This window comes from Gadus chalcogrammus, chromosome 8, assembly GCF_026213295.1.
Source record: "Gadus chalcogrammus isolate NIFS_2021 chromosome 8, NIFS_Gcha_1.0, whole genome shotgun sequence".
Taxonomy (NCBI): domain Eukaryota; kingdom Metazoa; phylum Chordata; class Actinopteri; order Gadiformes; family Gadidae; genus Gadus; species Gadus chalcogrammus.
Window position 1 is genome coordinate 8,722,087 of NC_079419.1, and position 20,487 is coordinate 8,742,573.

Consider the following 20,487-nt stretch of genomic DNA (forward strand, 5'->3'; position numbering starts at 1 on the left):
TCATCTGTGGGAGCCAAGGGCCTCATCGAGCAGCCATAAAGTTTAATAAAGCACGATAAAATGTGATTTCCACACGGGGCTTTTCATTTCCATAAGCTCCGACTTTACTGTCCTCCCTTGCGTTGCCGCGGCGACACGCCGTGGGGGCCGTAGCACAGCCGGAACACTTTATGCGACTCCGTTTTCATTTGATGTCATTAGAAATTCAATTCCCAACAAATGACTCTTTTGAATTTTCACGGTGGCCCCTAAACACACGCGCATAACCCACTTTTTGTCTGGGTAGCCCAGAGACTCTCTCCTGTCTCGCCGTGGCCCACAATGCACCTGCAGATTTCTTAACTACAGTTCTGTAATTAATTTCCCTTTCTCTACGCTGTGACTGGAATGCAGAAAGTGACGGTCACTTTGGGAGAAGTCGGAAGTCGTTTGACTGTGTGTCTCCGCTGTTGCTCTGGGATACCGGAGGACCAGCTTACTGCAGATATTGCCTTTGACGATTATGGGGATGCGACTGGCCAGATGTTAATGTAATGCATTAAACATGGTGGATCCGACTCAACATTCTAATATGTTTCATTCAATCTTGGATAAAGTGTAAAATGTGCAATTTTTTGTTGAAGCTGAGGTTATGCTCTGCATCACAAAAAACTCTGTATGAACCTTTGGGTAGGCCGAAAGTGTTTTTGTGAAGAGATTTCCACGGCTGGTTCTTTATTCCATGCCCATATGTAAGGGAGCTTCAGGCGAGAAAAATATGGGGGATTTGGCTTTTCTGTTTGACGTTAAGTATGAAGTTGGCTCGGCTGACACGTGTAACGTTAGCCGTGAAATGAACACACCGACGTTTTCTGTCTGTGCAAACAAGGCTTATTAAATCTTGATGTGCTATGAATCGGCCCCTCTACCTTTTTCAATTTTCTGCTTGAGTGAGCATCCTATAGCAACGGGGGACCACCTGTCCCTGAGCCCCCCCCACTCAAAATGACATCACATGCGTGCCGGGCGCGAACGGTCGCCTTCAATGGGTGAAGAAATAGTAGGGGGAAGGCAAAGACTTGGGAAAGTGGGAAATGGGGAACTTTGACCAAATAGAAATGAAATCACGTTGGGGAGAAATTGATTTGTTCTGCGCCCGGTGCAAAGAAACACTTGGGCGAGGTGAGGGTTAGACAACGGGTCGGGGTTGGTGGGTGACATTGGAATGAATGATGGCCTCAGCCAAGCGACCGGCTCTGCTCAGGTGAACAATTAGGAGCTAATAGAGCTAATAGCTCCTCTGCCCTTGGGCATATTCTTTCTCCGTACATCCTTGATGAGGAAACCCTGTTGATGTTCAACATCATCGGTTAGGAGCGTGCACCGACGGCCCCGGCAGGTGGTCGGCTGTCACCGTTGCCGGTGACCCCCCCCACCCAAACCCCCGAGACACGCACCCCCCCCCCGACCCGCCGCTGCCCGACCCAGTCAGCCGCGGTGACAGCGCCGACATCAGGCGACAGATCCTGCCATCCTGAAAAGGGCATCTGCTCAGCATGTCCATCTTTAGTCGTCGTCATCCCCCCCCCACACCAAAAACACACACACACACACACACACACACACACACACACACACACACACACACACACACACACACACACACACACACACACACACACACACACACACACACACACACACACACACACACACATTAAACAGGTCCTAGAGTCGTACGCAAAACACAGCAGAACATGCAGAGCTTATTTCTAACGTAGTCTTTCCCCTCATTGCATTTTTTTATTGCCGGTTGCACACACACACACACACACACACACACACACACACACACACACACACACACACACACACACACACACACACACAGACACACACAAAGACACACACGCACACACACACACACACACACACACACACACACACACACACACACACACACACACACACACACACACACACACACACACACACACACACACACACACAAAGACACACACAAAGACACACACGCACACACACACACACACACACACACACACACACACACACACACACACACACACACACACACACACACACACACACACACACACACACACACACATATTAAACAGGTCCTAGAGTCGTACGCAAAACACAATTTTTTTATTGCCGGTTGCACACACACACACACACACACACACACACACACACACACACACACACACACACACACACACACCACACACACACACACACACACACAAAGACACACACAAAGACACGCACACACACACACACACACACACACACACACACACACACACAAACACACACACACACACACACACACACACACACACACACACACACACACACACACACACACACACACACACATACACACACACACACACACACAGACACAGACACAGCAAATGATGTCTTCAAAGTGACCCCGTGAGGAGGCAAGACAAACAGTTTGTAACTAAAAAGCAAAGGGGATAAGCGCGCCCATGGAGCCGCGCAGGCAGATCTGAAATCGTTTTTAGCGAGTGAAGAAATTGACTTGCATACTACGCCACATCCGTCTCCCCCCGCCCCCCCCCCCCCCCCCCCCCCCCGGTCGCCACTCAGAGGCCCAACGCTACGGCGCTGAAGTGCTGCATTAAAGTAACGATGAATTGTGAAACACGTTGAATTTTTCACACTCCCCCCCACCCCTACCCCAACCCTCACCCCCCACACACACACTCACAAACCACCAGCCCTGACACACTACTCGGTGCGCTTGGTTTTTGTGGGGGGAAATGGATGAAATAGCTGATGCGCAGAGAACCTCAAAGAGAGAAATCGAGCAACGTCTGTGGTGCTGAGCGGGGAGACGTCCCCGGGAGTGATGTCGGAGACAGCCGTAATCATTCCCTTCCCCGACCGCCCGCCTCCTCCTTTATTCAACTCATCACCGCGACACCTCAGATCTGCAGCGCGCGTCTCCGGCACGCCGCCCAGGGGGAGGGGGGGCTTCTGACAGACTTGCGCTTCTTCTATTGTCTCTACCTTTGCTAATTGAAAAGGAGCGTCTTTCCGTTTTGGCCGTGGCTGTGCGTTTGAACTATCTTCACGTACACAGCGGAAGGCACGACGTGCCGCATGTGACTCGCGCCATTCCCTTCCTCCTCCTCCTCCTCCTCCTCCTCCTCCTCCTCCTCCTCCTCCTCCTCCTCCTCCTCCTCCGCCTCTTCGATAAGTGACAAATTCAAAGGGGGGAAGGGAGGTGGGGGGGGGGGAACCTGCATGACAGCCAATTATCTGGAGAGTATTCCTCAACATCTGGGGCCCCTGCTGTCATTTCTCTGAGGGGACGGCTGCTGATACTGAGTGCTGACCGGAAATGGGTTGTATTAGGGGGACCGCTGGAGCACAGGAGACATCAGGGACATACATCTGGTCTCAGGGACGGATCTTTACCTCTGAAATGGCAAGTCGTTTCCGCCCAGCAGTGACAGAAAGGGCAGAGACCCATTGAGCATCGGGAAATGGGTCCCCCGTCTATTCCTTTTGGATGCTAGTAATAAACCATAAAGTAGTATTATCTTCATTATAATCTATTGAGTGTGTGGGGAGGTTTTCTACATAAGGCGAATTAACAGATATAAATGAATAACATAGGTTGCACACGCTATGTAAGCTTCTGTTATTCAGTGTTAATAGTGGTTAACAAGGTTTGGAGAGCATAAACAACAAATCCATCAAAATAATGTCTGTGTATTTGAATGGAATTATGCTAGGGCACTTAAGAATGTTTACTGCAAAGAAAAAAGCCTTTTCACAGGAAACACGCAAACAAGTGGTTGTTGTGGATGGACAAGAAATGAACATGTTGTAAAGTTTAAAAGAAAGAGCTGTTTCAGAGGAAAGATCAGTCAGTCTTTGCCACGAGTGGAGATAGGCGAGATCCTTGAGAACACAATACATCACACAGACGTAATTTGAAGAAGAAGTGGAGAAAAAAAGGAGTTCAAGGTAAAGTAAGGAAACGTAGGTAAAGTAAGGATTTACGGCATCCAAAATCCTTTCAAACAGCACATATGCAACGGTAAAGAACAAAACATTGCTGCAGAGATAGGTTTCATTTATTTAAATCAATTGATGTTGCAGCCTCAGGGCGATGATGTCATCACGGTTACGCAACTTGTTCTGGGTTCCGGGAGTAAAAACTCACCCTACAGAAATAACTCCTTTATTACGTGTCCCTTTAGTGCGTATCTCTTAAAGAGTTTTACCCAAGGGTCCACTGGAGCCGGAAACGGATTGTCGTTGGTTCAAACGTTGGCAGAAATAATTAGTGTGAGACTTGAGAAGGCAGTGGTTCTGAGCTATAAGCACAACTTAAATGAGACGTTAAACTATACTTTCAGCTATTTTCTGGCTGTAACCATTGCTCTAAAGAACACATTAGACGCCCCGCTGTAAAGCTAGAAGCTTCCCCTGGTTTAATACATCCAGGATTCAGCATGAGTACAACCCATTAAGAAATACTGGCATACAACTTTGGTTCGGATTCACATCATTCTCCAAATCCCTAAATAGTGGTGACACTGAGTGAGATGACTGCAGGTCCAGTTCCAACGCTAAATAAAAGCCTAATTGCTAATGCTAGCTAATCTACATGTATTAGTATAATCATGAAATTGCCATTTTTCATTTTTCATATCGTCCTCACTCTGTATTTCTGAGGATTTAACGCTTTTCTAAATATAGAATAGCTCTAAGAACATATTGTCTGTGTATTCATCTTTATTTCTAATAACAAGCTAGCTCCCTCTTCTAGATTACAAATAAGAAAACAGCACAATTTAACTCCGGGGGGCTTCTGCCTCACAAATAGTGGAAAACCCAGGACATTGTTTTCGTAAAAAATAACCTTAGTGGGAAGTTGATGAAATGGCGGTATGACTATGAGGTCGGGAAACATCACCACACAAATACAGCGAGTGGCATTTCCATATTCCATTTGTGAGAGACAAAGCAGATTTAAATGAGCACCGGAATGGAATACGTGGGATAACAGACCCGTTGGAGCTGGAATAATCTTAACTTGGTGACCACGCAACCTTTTCTGAAACGGCGATGGGGGTGTAGTAGCAATGTAGGGATATTGGCCAGATTTCATCAAACGACCAGCAAAGGCATATTATTCAATATTCTCTCTACTGGCGCACATACAGCATGAATGGCGAGGCGAAGGAGAGTCAGGGAAGGTTAAAGTGTGGAAAACGTTATAAATGATGCATTCTGATGGAATGCTAAAGCGGGATGTACGATGTATCTGTGTTTGTGGGTGTGTGTGTGTGTGTGTGTAGGTGTGTGTGTGCATGTATGTGTATGTGTGTACATATATACAGTCTATATGTATGTGCGTGTGTGTGTGGTTGTCTGTCTGCTTGTCTGTGTGTGTGTATATAATTGTTTTAGTACAGGCATGTGTGTGTGTGTGTGTGTGTGTATGCGTGTGTGTGTGTGTGTGTGTGTGTGTGTGTGTGTTTGTGTGCATGCATGAGTTTGCGTATGTGTGTGGAAAGCAATTAAGAATACCCTGCCAGCTGTCTCTGTGATGGTGTGACAGTGTCACTGATCCACGTCCCAGTAAAGAACCGACACATTAACTGACATGTGCCAAACGGCATAGACACATTATAGAGATAATGGTTTTGTGGGTCAGCCTGGCTGGAGGTTTCGTCATTACTCTGAGTGCTGTTACTTTCAAAAGAAATTCTCTCCCTCTTTATTGTAAATTTGCTGACAAGGCAGAGGCATGCTGAAAAGATAAAGTCTCCCTTGGGAAACCAAATGAGTGTACGTATTTTTAATCGGTTAATAATAAACCATTTTCTGTTTCATTTTTGGACTCCTGCATGACCTCCCTATCGAACCGCAGAGGGAGACGGATGAACAAAGAAGCCACGGCTGCAACAACATAAATCACTTACGCCGAGATTGTCGGAGTTCTGTGTCATTTTCTCTGACAGTTTGACGAGCTACAAGCGTTACATTTTGCTCTTTTTTCAGATGCAAAAATCAAGGAAGCTGTGCACTCATCAGCAAACTGGAGTCTGCTACCGCCTCCCCTCCCACTTTCTCTCTCTTCCTCTCTCTCTTCCCCACTCTCCCCCTCTATCCCCCCCCCCCCACCCAAACCACCACACCCCCCCCCCCCCTTCCCCCCTGCATGGCTCAGATGTCTTGGCAGCTAGCCTCACTGCTACCGTTGCTTCCCACTAATGAATGCAGACCATAAACTGAATGAGCCATATGGAATAGCGGGCACACAAAGTGTACTTCTCAAGAACGACAATCCTGAACAAACACAGAGTAGTTGAAGCGACCAATCTGTAGATGACAAGAGTGTGAGATCCAATGCAAATATGTTTTCATGCAAGTCTGGTAATGTGCAAATGTGTTGGGGGATTTCTTCCGTGCCGCTGCCTGTCGTCTGGTACACCTCGGTAATGTTTTGGAATGCCAACAGATCCTTCACCCATCACAACAATTCAGAAAACAATTATTTATGTTGAAGGCATTGACAATATAAACTGTTTATGTATGCTGCAAGTTTTCCTTGAAAGGTACTTAAGGAGGGTTCAACAGGCATGTGTTCAGATGAACCATCTGTTTTTTAAATGCTAGATGTTTACAAAGGGTGGAGGAAAAACAGTGCTTGGTAATCTGTTGGACTTAGGAAATGCACCATTTTCCTCTCACATGGATTTCTTCTTGATTGTTATTCTTCTAATCAAACAGGCTGCTAGGTTGTTCCCACTGGCACACTCTAGAATCTTCCTATACTCTCCGTGCCAGTGATTCTCAACTGGCGAGTCGGGACCAGCATTTTGAGTGGGTCGCAGAGCAGATGCCAAACCTCTTTGGCACGATCTTTAGAAAGAAGCCCATGAATTAACTAATGTTTCAATGTTAATTAATGGTTCAATGGCTTCCTATTTCATTGAGTTAAGCCCCAATTATTGCAGCTTTTTTATTGCTCAATTTTCTAAACTGTACATTAAGGAATTGCTCATTACTGCAATATTGGTAAATACATATTTTTTCTTATTGGGTCGGTACTTAAATGACTTACGACATATGTAGGTCCTCAGGCTGAGAAGCGCTTCTCCAGAAACAGTGCATAAAAAATAAACAGCTTAAACCTCTGATACAAACATATATCAACATTCACAAAAACGGATTCCTTGGTCTAGCCGGCTTTCCAGGCTGCACATACGTCCAAACGTTGACCTGGCCTCCAGCATACTAATGCCCCTGGTTGCTGGGTCCTCTAAAAGTGTAGCAACAAGCATGTTGTGGTTACACGCGACAAGGCTGGGCTTCCAACACAGTCCAGAGTGTCATCAATCAGACCAGCCGGTCACTAATAGAGCTTCAGTCGCCATCAGAGAAGGGCAGCACACTGATAGATGAGGGAGCATGGCAAGCACACACACACACACACACACACACACACACACACACACACACACACACACACACACACACACACACACACACACACACACACACACACACACACACACACACACACACACACACACAAAGACACACACACACAAAGACACACACACACACACACACACACACAACCCCCCCCCCCCCCCGCTTCTCCAACACCAACCACAACATGATGAGCACACACACATATATTTATATCAATAGATAGGTAAATAGATAGATAGATAGATAGATAGATAGATAGATAGATAGATAGATAGATAGATAGATAGATAGATAGATAGATAGATAGATAGATAGATAGATAGATAGATAGATAGATAGATAGATAAATAGATAGATAGAACGTGCACATACTTACCCACGCGTGTGGACTATGATTGAATCAATAAACCACGGAAGTATCGCAATGATGCTTTTTTTCTCCCAAAGGAATCAACCGCGGCTTCGATCCGTTCACGTGATGGAGGAGGCAAAGGCAAATAGCGGAATTAAATCGAGCGATTCGAGCCGTAATGTACAGAAAACATTGTATGTTGGGAGGAGGGGGGGGGGGGGGGGTGTAGATGGAGGTGCATATTAATTACGCTCCCATTAATCTGAGTAATAGGCCATTCATCCTCCCAGGAGTGTAACTGGCCTGCCGCTATTAACCCTGGGGTCCCCCTGGCCTCCATCAATGCCCTCTAACTATTAATATACGGGCGCACGCTATCGCAACCAAACCACGCCAGGTTGGAGCAACCATCTGAGACTCGGCGAGCGGTGGATGGCATCCAAAAAGTTTATCCAAAGAAGGTGTTTTGGGCTTGGGTTTTACTTTATTTTTTAACTTTAGCAATTCAATTGTCACAATAACACAAGCCTCAGCCAAGAACGCGTGTCACTATCAGCTCTTGATTTGTTTGCGGAAACAAAGCCCCTTCTTTCGAAACTAAGAATTGTCAAGAATTTAACGAAGGCAGTATGGGTACCTGTTTCGGTATTTTATTCGATTATTTGCGTGACAAGATCAACTATCCCAATTAGAAGCCAAAACAAACCAAAACAAACAGCCAGTCAAGCTGTTGTCGCCATTGTGCTCGGGCTAGGCTGTCCAACAAGTCATTCGTCGTTTCTGTATTCTTAACCACACCGCCGTCGTGTAAACTTATCTCACTCTCTCAATGGCTGACATTTTGTTTGAAAGGGAGTGTGAGTTTGAACGCCGGTAGCTACACTGAGGGTAAAAATAAGCATTTACCCAGCCTGCACATACAGCTGGTCTCTCCCTCTCTCTCTGCCCCCCCCCCCCCACCACCCCACGTACAGCAGGAAGTGGCTGAGGCGCCAGGCCATCTGTCAGGAAGCACTAGGCAGAACCGGCCCCAAAAGATCAGGCCAAGCGGGTCAGCAGTAGGGAGGGCATCTCAAGCCAGGGATCAGTTGTTGTTATTGACCCGCTAACCAAAGAAGAAGAATATGACACACAGCATATGCACCGGCCGCGCACGAGTGCCAGAGAGAGCACAGGCGGTGGTATTTCAAAGGAAAAACGCTCGACCCCTTCTCTCTGAGAGTATGACTCTGGGACACAGCGTTGTCTCGGCACATTTAGACCATCCACGGGGCACGGCTTCTTTCCTAGCCCCCGCGACAACGGGCCTCCCGTCTCCGGCATTGACAGAGAGAGCCTGTGTCCTCGGGTTCCTCTGTGGGACGCTGGCATTTAGAACATCACGCATAGTATTGGGGGGACTGGCTTCCCCTGCCAAAGACGCCGTCGCTGCATGTGGACTGGGGACGTGGCAAACTTTTTGGGCGCATGTTTCCTAAATGCTAACACTCCAGGGCTGCTCCCCTGCAAGCTTTAGCGTGCGCAGCTGACAAAATCGCACCTGTTTGTGCATTTCCCCATGTTAGCAATTGGAGGGCTGGGAATTCCACAGTTTCTCGGATTCAGTTCTTCCTCCCCCCCCCCCGATCCACCTGCTCCATCCCAATCCACTTCCTAATTTTCCTTTGGCTTTTAATTACTTGTGTGAATATTCATGCAGTATCATGGCAAGAGCAATCTTCTGATATATCCGATGCATTATGAGTCAGATGTTTAGTACCCAGTGACTAAAGGGTACTAAAACAGCTTAATGAAGTGCTCTTGCTACAGGCTATAATTGTACCCTGTTTGTATGTCAGGGTGCTCGCTATTTCTCTCTGTGTGTGTGTGTGTCTCTCTCTCTCTCTCTCTCTCTCTCTCTCTCTCTCTCTCTCTCTCTCTCTCTCTCCCTCCCACAGGGACCTGTTATCTGGAGTATTTACACCACAGAATCACTAGGAAAATGATTAATTAAAATACTGTCGCTTTTACCCAAAACAACATAGCCAGGCGTCTAGACAAGCGATATTATATTACTTTATGGTGCTCTGCTCGCAATGCCAAGCTACGTCTTCTTAATGAATGTTCCCCGAGCAAAGGAATTTCACTTCGTATCGGATTGAAACACCGCACTTAACAACAACATGCGCAGGATTTATTAGCAACAGCGTTTGTTTGTTCGTCCTGAAACACAGTGAACGTATATCTCATTAATTGTTCCGTAGAAGCAGTACAACTGAAACACAGCATCACATTTGCACATGTGATGTTTTGCTTCCAAGCAGACCTCGTCCATCTGAAGTCAAGGAGGTCTACGCGCTAAGAGGTTCACGCTGTTATGGGGGTCTGCCATGATCCATAAAAAAGTCCTTCCTTCACTCTTTGATTGGCAAGGCGATGGATGGTGGTCCTCGCTGAAGGTATAAATGTCAGAAATGAAAGAGAAGAAGTGTGCAGAGAGAGAGGCCGAGAGAGTGTGCAAGACAGTCGGGAGAGAGGGAGAGGTAGAGAGAGAGGTAGAGACAGTCAGAGAGAGGGAGAGTTAGTGAGAGGGAGGGAGAGTGAGCAAGGGAGAGAGGGAAGGTTAGAGAGAGAGGGAGAGACAGTCAGAGAGAGGGAGATTTAGAGAGAGGGGGAAAGACAGTCAGAGAGAGAGAGAGAGAGTTAGAGAGAGAGGTAGAGACAGTGAGGGAGATAGGGAGAGTCAGAGAGAGAGGTAGAGACAGTCAGAGAGAGTGAGTGTTAGAGGGGGAGACTTAGAGCGAGAGACAGAGATGGAGAGTTAGAGGGAGAGAGAAAGTTTGACATAGATGGAGGGAGAGGAGAAGAGAGAGGGGGTGGGGGGCCGAGAATGATCACAAGGGTGGAGGAGAAGGTTCCAGCAATGAGTGTGCACCGTCTATAGGAATACAAGCTGCGAGGCGGCACAGAGCATCTCAGCAATATTCATGCGACACAGGCGGTCGACTGCCTGAAAATTGGAACATCGTCTGGTGGAATATATATATATATATATATATATATATATATATATATATATATATATATATAAAAAATTGACTAAATAACTTGGTGCTGTATAGTCTACATTTTTCATTTGCATCGCGAAGAGGAACCACAGTTTGGACTCGCCCTATAACCAAGAAACCAACAAAATAAATTGAAATTGAATTCACATAAGTACCTGACCGTTGCTCTTGTATGCATGTGTGTGTGTGTGTATGTGTGTGTTTGTTTGTGTGTGTTTGTGTGTCATCTTGCATTCACGTGTACTTATACGTGTGTGTGTGTGTGTGTGTGTGTGTGTGTGTGTGTGTGTGTGTGTGTGTGTGTGTGTGTGTGTGTGTGTGTGTGTGTGTGTGTGTGTGTGTGTGTGTGTGTGTGTGTGTGAGAGTGTGCGCGCATTCATGCCTGTGTGTGTGTGTGGGAGATGATAAAGAGCTCATTTCAAGCTGTTTTGCCTTGGAGGAACGGTTTTCCCCAAAAAACTGGGGTAGCCTACCAGTGCCCCCCCAAGCATTCACAAGGGGGCAAGTGTGTGAGTACAGCAAGGGCGAGTAATGTACATGCTGGTCACGGGGGTACGCACACTCAATGGCTTTACATCTCATGGGGCATAACACTGAGTCAGAGGGAAATCAAGTCATAAATAAAACATTTTCCTCCACAGACAAACCATGCAAGACGTCATTCAGCACTAGGAATGCACAAGTTCTAAGGTGAGTCACTCACATAAACTAGACATACATCACATTATTCTTTATCCAGTTGTTGTTGCTGCTTTTGCTGTAGTTGCTGTTGTTGTTGTTGTTGTTATGCGGTAGGCTTACGGGTTGCACATACATGTTTGTTTGACTTTGACTATGCCATTGGCCTGACATGTGCCAAAATATAGCAGCATGAGTCCTAACCTGAATTGATTGATAGGAAGTAAACGGTTCTGCATATGATTTATTTACACTTACAAAGAGGTAAACAAATATAACATCAGCAGCCCCCCCCCCCCCCCCCCCTACACCCACCCCACTTAGCATGTCAAATGCCAGAATGGAGGTATGTTGCATACACACACTAATGCAACAGCCCTGCCAGAAGATATCAATCTCAGCCTTACGGAGCATTCATAATGGATGATTTTATTTCTATTTCTGTCGCTTAATTACGCCCTCAGAGTTGTCACAGAGCAAAATAGGCTGCTATTTACTTGACTCAAGTACTTCTTTAGTCCACATGAAGTTTCCAAACGTTTTTTTTTTCGTCCGTCTTATTTGTTTTTGAATAAGTGCTGTTTATTTGCTAATAGGTGATTTAATTGCACTGAAGGAACGATATCTTTCCCAAACACATTTCACCACTGCCCAGTGCTTGCATCCTTGAACAATGACAAGCTTTCACAGAGGATGGAATTAAAATTCAAAGGCGAGGCAGCTCATTTTAGTTCCAGGAACCGCCGTGTGAAAAACACTTGACTGATTTTAATCACATTCTTATTTATTTCAGCTTAAAGCTGTGCATGACTTTTAAGAAGCCAGTCGAGATGGATTTTTTTTTTTAAAGGGCTGGACCCCCATGGGGCAACAGCACCATCTAGCAGGTGTCACCAGGCAACTGCATCTGCCACATCCAAGCGCAGGGATATTCAATCTGAGATCCTGTCTGTGCAGTACTGCCAGAGCGACACTCATTTATTTTCACAACAGTCTATTACTAAGGCTACTTCGTCTCCCCGTCTGTCTGGCCCCAGCTCCGTTGAGTCAGCGCTATATTGTTTTTGTCGACATGAGCATGCCCAATTCAGGTATGGCTGCAAAAATAGGAAACAAAATGTGTTGTGCAGTGTGACTGGTGTTTGGCACACACAGCGATACGAGACTCTGAGACTCCAGACTGGCAGTGTAGCAGTGGAAGTCAAAAGTGTAAACGAACAGGGGTTGAGATAAAGGAACGATTAATGGTTCAACCACTTGGTTGACATGTTGGTACAATGTATGACCTAATGTCTAAAGTGCTTGTTTCATGTTTAATCGGTTAAGACTATTTGGTTTTAATACTGGTCATTAATACAGTAATCAAACCAGGAATGAGTCACCACAAGAGACATACTAGGTTATTATGTTGTAGGTGTGTGCGTGTATGGGTTAATAAACAACACTTACCATAAATCCTTATAATGCAAGCGTCAAGACAGCTCAATGACTATGATTAAGCATTTGCAGGGTTAAATCCACTGATCCCGAACACTGTTTCCGCAATTCATACAAATAGGATTTCCAGAGGCAAGGATCTATTACCATCCCAATATGTGCAACAAACTCATTAAAAAACAACTTGGGGATCAACAGAGAGGATCTTTAAACCTAATTGAGTGGCCAATTAATATAGGCCATGTCAGGGATCCATTGTTTACTGTTTGCTTTGTAACATTAATAGTTATGTGCCCTTATGTCTCATGTCTCTGTCTCTAATGAAGGCATTTCTTTTCTATTGGGGACAAATGTGATCATGCTGCTCTTGCGCTCCTTCTCCTTATCTACTGCCTCTCAGCTGCTATGCTGTGTATGTGTTTGTGTGTGTGTGTGTGTGTGTGTGTGTGTGTGTGTGTGTGTGTGTGTGTGTGTGTGTGTGTGTGTGTGTGAGAGTGGTTGTGTGTTTCTGTGAGTGTGTGTGGTTGTGTTTGCGTGTGCGTGCGCGCGGGTGTGTGTGTGTGTGTGTGTGTGTGTGTGTGTGTGTGTGTGTGTGTGTTTTGTGTGCGTGTGTGTTTGTGTCATTAAAGATGTATACCATCCCTCCCCAAACAGTGTCCTGACAAGCCGCTGGCACTCATTCGATATCGGTCATTAAAATTTAGTGAAGGAGGTCTGGCTATCGGGTTCCGCATTCAGCCGCCCGTATGAATTTTTCAACATCTCATTACATCTACTGGCACCTGCGCCGAGGTCTGGCGGCCGTGCGGCCCCGGCCATCCTCTGTGTTGTCCTTTTCCCAGCGTTGTATGCCATTGTATCTGAGGCGTGACAAAACGCAAATCAACAATAACAAGAATGCGTCTCGAGGCGGCTGTGTTGCTGCTTCATTTACTGCTGCTAGTTGACAAGGCCGACTGTAAAAAAGGTGAGTTGCTATTTGTTATCTTGATGGGGCGAAGCCTGAACTAGGATGGGAGTGCTTTATCTTTGCCTTGGGAAAGCTATATATGCATCGACCGCAGTCACGGCTTTCATTGTTCGGCGTCAGCTTTTACGACCCCTACGGAAAGGTCAAGTTGCGAGAAGAAAACACAGCAAAATGAATACAAGAGAGCGAGGATCTATAAACCACGACGGTTCTTCAATACATCAAATAGCCCCGAAAAACTATTCTGAAATGTTGTGAATAAACATCCAAATAACTATTAAAGCGGTGGCATATCATGGCTTACTATATGTAGCCCTTATAATCTTGTAGCCTATGTATTAACTTGTTTATTTACTTATTTATTTACCTTTTGTTACTTCAGAAAGTCCTGTGTAGTCACTTATACTCATTTCCTGTAAATCTCGAAGGTGTCAAATGTGGGGGGATCCTCTCTGCCTCATCGGGCAACATATCAAGCCCAAACTTCCCGGGTCTCTACCCCTACAACATCGACTGCATGTGGCTGATCGTGGTGGCGGAGGGATCCTCGGTCCTCCTCACCTTCCACCACTTTGAGCTTGAGTTCCACGGCCACTGTGCCTACGACTACATCAGGATCTACAACGGAGTGTCCGAGGACGAGGGGAACCTACTGGGCACGTTCTGCGGTGACATCTCCCCGCCCCAGTTCACCTCCTCCTGGAACGTCATGTCCATTATCTTCCACTCGGACCGCCACGTGGCCCACCGGGGATTCGCCGTGGGCTACAGGAAAGGTGACAGGGGGTGGCGAGGGATCTGTTTATTTAATGCTTCTTGTTGTTGTTGTTGTTGGACGATATTCATAGTGGTTGGGTTGGGTTTGTCTGTTTTATTTAAGGATGCACTTTTGTTGCATAATACAATAGGGGCCTACTGGTATTTGATTTCGCTCGCATACGGGATGAAAAATAAATAAATAATAATAATCTCCGATACAGCGATCTGATACCAAAAATAATTCATTATATCATGGTCTCAAGCATCATTTTAATATCCAGTCTGGGATTAATAAAGTCGCTGGATTTTGGATTGGAGGAAATGTGGAATGAATAAAAATATCCAATGCTCAGTTATGATATGACTTCAACGTATTGGTTGATACTAAAGTAAAGTGACAGAGACTTTTACACATTAGCCTACTTCTGAGTTATGTTGATAAAGCACTCACAGGCATGGATGCACACTGCTTAAGTATACCGAATGCCAGTAAGTTAAAACTTAGTATTCCTCTAAACTGTCATGGCAGGTAAATACAAAAAATACACACCTGAAAAAGATATGTTGGATGTCTTCCCCAATATATTTCATACCTCTTCCTTATAAATCTCTTTGTATTTTTTGTGCATCCTCTTCATCCCTCCTTGAAGTTCCCAAAAAAGGAATCAAGAGTTCTCTTCGTCGAAATTGGGTTACCTACAGCTGAATTAATTCAATACTATGATACCATCCAAAAAAATAATACAATCATTCAATGTAGGTATTTTTCATATATTTGCAACAAACATGTATTTTTGCTTACTTCTGTAAGCACAAATATTCTGTGGCTGTATCACGTACTAATGATACATACCTACACTGGAGTTAGACGTACAAGTATTTCATTCAATTACATTGCCCTCTTGTCTACTGTAGACCATAGCACAGTGGTTGGCAACTTTGTTTCGGTATACTAACAAACCCTCCAACTTTTTTGCAGATGTCTGATGAAAGACATTATAAAAATACCAAAACTTCCACTGAATAGGGCGTTTAATAGTTCATTTCCAAATAGTAATATGCACTGTTTGTTTATACAGCAAATTTAGGCTGTGTGAAATGATAACCCCTGACGTCCAATTAAAAAGAGCCATGAATCATTACCTTCTGGCTTCTTGGCTCCCCCTGCCCTATCTTTCTCAGACACGTGTGGAGGGGTGCTAACAGGCCTGTCTGGCATTATCTCCAGCCCCGGCTACCCTCGGGAATACAGCAACAGTGCAGACTGCTCCTGGACCATCCACGTGTCCAACAGCACCGTGGTCAGCCTGGTCTTCCTCGACTTCCAGCTGGAGAACAACGAAGGCTGCAACTTTGACTTTGTGGCCCTGTTTGACGGCCCCACGGTCTCCCATCGCCACCTGGGGAACTTCTGCGGTGGGGATCCGCCCCCCAACACGGTGACCACGTCCAACCAGCTGCTAGTCGTCTTTAAGTCCGACTTCAACATCGGGGGACGAGGGTTTAAGGCGTACTATTACTCAGGTGAACCGTTGATGTTCTATTTGTCAACAGTAGACGTTAAGTGACTAATGTTCAGTATTAATTCCTGCAGCATTCTTCCATCCAATGCATTTTGGTTTAACAGGTTGACTGTGGACATTGAGGTTGAACCCAGGGCCTTTTGGCTGGGATTCAAACACTCAACGTGCAGTCTCTTATAAACCAGTTACCCAAAACCTGTCAACTCAGTCAATCCAAATAGTTTCTGAAAGGCTTCAGACGTTGTTATCATAATTAGTTTTGGTATATAGAAATGAACATGCCAGACCCTCAAGTGAACTTCAACAGCACAGCAGTGATTTTGACTCACATTCTTTCTGAAACACAACTTCTACCTTGACAGGTGAGTGCCAGCAGGTTCTGTCAGCCTTAAGTGGGAACTTCAGCAGCCCACACTTCCCCGGCATCTACCCAAACAACATCAACTGTCACTGGACCGTCACACTGGCAGCGGGGTACCGTATCAAACTGTTCTTCCCACTTGTGGAGCTCGAGGACAGAAACAGCCTCACGGACGAATGCGACTATGACTCGGTGGCGGTCTACGACGGCGACAGCCAGCTGGCCCCCCTGCTGGGGCGCTGGTGTGGCGGGGAGCATCCCCCCTCCGTTACTTCAAAGGCTAACAGGCTGCTGGTGGTGCTGAACACTGACAGGAACGTGGCGCGCAAGGGCTTCTCGGCGGCCTACGTTGGGGGTGAGGGTCTTTTCAGAAGTTGGCTGGTGTTATATGTTCTCATTAACAAAGTTACCAACTTAGGAAAAAACAATAACGAAACAAGCCTGTTGTGAGGCCAAATAAGGGCGGCGACAGCTTCAGATGCCACAAGTAGAAACTTGAAAAAGTGGATTATTTTGCATTGTATGCCTACTCCTACTCCATACTTTTGACTCTAAACCATTGTGAACCGTTTATTCCTCCTCCCTTCCCAAAATTGCTCAAATTCTACAAAAAAGTTGTTCCGGTAAACATCAGCTGCACCAGATCGGAATTCTCTATCTTGATAGCGGTGCAGTCGCTGCCACAGCTGGGTCGTGAAAGCATATACCTGGGGAACCCGCCCTGCACAGCCCTGTTGACGGCCACGTCCTACAAGATATTAGCCCGCTTCGAAAACTGTGGTACAGCTGGTCAGGTAAGAAAATTTAATTTAATTATTTCAGTCTCTTATGGGTAATGATTCATCATAGAACATGGGTATCCTACAGGGAAAGTTGATGTAGTGTCGAAGGTGTTCAATTCCATGCTGAAAGCTACTGGGTTCGATCCCAATTGACCACAGCATACCTGTAGCCAGAGGCATCCTTGATCGAATTGCCTACTAACCCTGTATCGGAATTCCCTGCGAGTCCCTTTGGATAAAAGCGTCTCCAAAATGACTAAATAATTCGGTAATACAAGCCCTCCATTAAAGCAACCTCATTGGTAAAGTGCAGTAAATTATACTGAACTGATAATAAACAAGTATTTGACTAAATATCAATTGTATTAGCATGTAAATATATATACATTAACCAGGGAAGGCAAACATAAGTCTTAAACCTGCACAATGTTACCGGTAGTCCTCCAATTAGCAGCCTCCAGTGGCTGGAGATGCAGCTACAGTTAAAGCTATTTAAACATCAAACTGTCATCTGACATTTACCCCTTGTGTGTCTGTGTGTGGATTGGGAGGCAAGAATTAGTGATTTGAAGAGAAAAATTCCCTGGATTGATTGACTAGTGGATGGCCGTGTTTTGTTCTCGAGAAACGTACATAGTGCAGCTCACTGTAACCCCATACAGAAACGTCAGAACATCACCATGCTGGTGAATACCCTCTACATCGACTTCTCAGACGGAAAGCAGAACAACCTGCAGGAGTACGAGGTGCTGTGCGACGCGCAGCGCAAAAAGGCCACCGTGACCCACATCTCGACGGAGGAACGCAACCGTCTCAACGAGGTGGCTCGCCAAGCGGAGAACTCTGTCAGCGTAGACGGAGGCGTGGTGTCGGTGGAGCCTCATGATCCCAGTGACATCGTCTTCATCAGTATCTGCGTACTGGCTGTCATTCTCATGGTGATAGCCGTTATCTGGCTCGTGCTTCTTTAAAAGAAAGTTCCATCGCTCCAAACTGTGAGAAACATCTCACGACAGAGGACACCGACTCAATTTTGGATCTTTTGTATAAAAACATTAATTTGTTATGTGCTCCATGACGCTTAAAAAAGAAGGAAGTATATTTCTCCTTTGGTCCAAAACAGAACAGCAAAATCAATAGCATACCTTTGCGACAATACTTTACAAGCAACAACTAGTAAAAGGCTCAATGTGTGCCAAAATACGGATCTCATGAAAGATTTTCTATTACAAGAAATAATGCTTTCAAAAGAGAACAACAAAAAGATATCCCCACTTCCTTTCATCGAGATCACCAGGGGTCCGTGTCCAGTCCTTTTACCAGGGTCAGAGAGTTACTTCTTATAGCTGGAAACCAGCTGGGTAACTGAAGTTGTGCTGTCCTTCAGTTGAGCTCGAACCTCAGGCTTGTGTCTGAAGGCAAACACCAGCGCCCTGGCAGTGCGCCTGTATGAACTGCTGACCAACCGCGAGCTCTGATGGAATACTTCTCTCTCGATGTTGTCGATAAGGCTGGAATCCATCTGTATAAGACAAATCAAAATACATTGTAATATATATATATATATAGGACAATGTGGCTACACACAGAACAAATCATTTTATTTTTATTAGAAAGCATTTTAATACAAATACAGGCATATAGTACAATAGTGTTCTATAAAGCGTTCATATTCTCAGAAAATCTATGCAACACAAAATATTGAATTGTTCTTGCCAACAGTAGCCTATAAGTTTCCTTTCTTTCCTAAATGTGAATCTGCTGCAATTAATCAATATCAATATGTTATTGATGCGTACCCGTATTCCCATGTTCTCTACAATTAACAGCTGCATTCTTTTGTAATAAAACCACGATTAGCACTACTATGTGATATGAATGCAATGTCTCCTAAACTCAATAATGCAATGTTAAATTTCCCAAGAGATGGTAAGCAAGGAGGGAAATAAATCCAGAAGAGGATTTCTCACCTTCACCTCCAAAGCATCAGCCATCAATCTTCTAGCATTGGTCCGGAGCGCCTCTGACTGTTTGTCACAATGGACTTCGATAGAGGGCTTGTTGGAATTCTCTTCAATGAAGGTCCTCCAGTCAGTATAAACCTGTGTTGCCAATGCGCTCACCTCTGGGTCGGAGTTCTTTCGCATTTTGTTGACGGTGTGACCTGACAAGAAGCAGAATACAAACTGAATTGTATTACCAGATCTTGAGAAATAAAATACATATTTAAAGTGGCTTTGATTTTTCTTTTCATTGATAAAATTGTATTCATAATAATAATGCAACTGCCAGCCTTCAAATTATTTATGTCAGCAAAAAATGTTTTCGATATGGTCTAGTAAATCTATTTCCCAATCGACTTATGCAGCACGTTTTCACCTTTCGTTTCTGCCTACCTATTTTCGTTGACTTCAACACCTCTCTCGATGGCATCTTCTTTTGAAGCTCTGCCAAGGCATGGAGATGATTGTCCTTTGTTTGTCCAGGGAATTCCAACATTGACTTGTATCGTATTATGTCCTCAATCACGACCACTCTCTGTAAGACATCGGAATGAACATTGTCAGTTAAGAATCAACCCTTTAGCAAACGCAGCATTAGACTCACGCTTAAGGGTTAATATTTATGCCTTTACTCCGCTAGAAATGTGTCTCACCCGCAGTGACTCGATTGTAGTTTGCTTATACACCTTTCCCTTGATCTTCGTTGGTGTTGGTGCTTGTCCTTTAGGTAACCGCACGACAAATTTATCCATAATGAGGCCCGTGTTGATGTAGTGACTTGATAGTTCAATATTGCATTGAGTCTGCTTTCCTTGATTAAGACAGTTCTCTGGCCTATTTAAGGTTATTGGCCATCTCACTCAACGTAAATAAGCATGCTGACTATTCAGGCTATTTTTGAACGTCTTTCTATTGTGTGAAAAAAACCAAACCATGTCACGTTATTATGTATTCTGACTTGTTTGATATTAAAATATAAAGAAAAGTAACACCAGAATAGTGACGAGCTAGCTCCAGATGCATCCAATGAGCAAAAAGGTAAATAAGCAAACGGCGCAGGCGCATTGTTAATCTTGTATTC

At 45.0% G+C, this 20,487-nt stretch overlaps 2 protein-coding genes across 3 annotated transcripts; one reads left to right on the forward strand and one right to left on the reverse strand.

Moving 5' to 3' along the window:
* Window positions 1-13,692: 13,692 nt before the first annotated feature.
* On the forward strand, window positions 13,693-19,733 carry cdcp2 (CUB domain containing protein 2). 2 transcript variants are annotated; one of them, XM_056597066.1, is made up of 6 exons: window positions 13,693-13,975; window positions 14,407-14,754; window positions 15,920-16,261; window positions 16,623-16,976; window positions 17,237-17,415; window positions 18,066-19,733. In XM_056597066.1, the coding sequence occupies exons 1-6, from the start codon at window positions 13,906-13,908 to the stop codon at window positions 18,372-18,374; spliced, it is 1,602 nt and encodes a 533-aa protein (XP_056453041.1). In that variant the 5' UTR covers window positions 13,693-13,905; the 3' UTR covers window positions 18,375-19,733. The 2 variants fall into 2 exon arrangements, with proteins under 2 accessions (XP_056453041.1, XP_056453042.1); XM_056597067.1 differs by having other exon boundaries at window positions 17,288-17,415.
* tceanc2 (transcription elongation factor A (SII) N-terminal and central domain containing 2) lies at window positions 15,010-20,453 on the reverse strand. The gene is made up of 4 exons (XM_056597074.1): window positions 20,060-20,453; window positions 19,800-19,941; window positions 19,374-19,567; window positions 15,010-18,925 (listed from the first exon to the last, which is right to left on the reverse strand). Exons 1-4 carry the CDS (start codon window positions 20,156-20,158, stop codon window positions 18,737-18,739), a joined length of 624 nt encoding a protein of 207 aa, XP_056453049.1. The 5' UTR covers window positions 20,159-20,453; the 3' UTR covers window positions 15,010-18,736.
* Window positions 20,454-20,487: the final 34 nt, after the last annotated feature.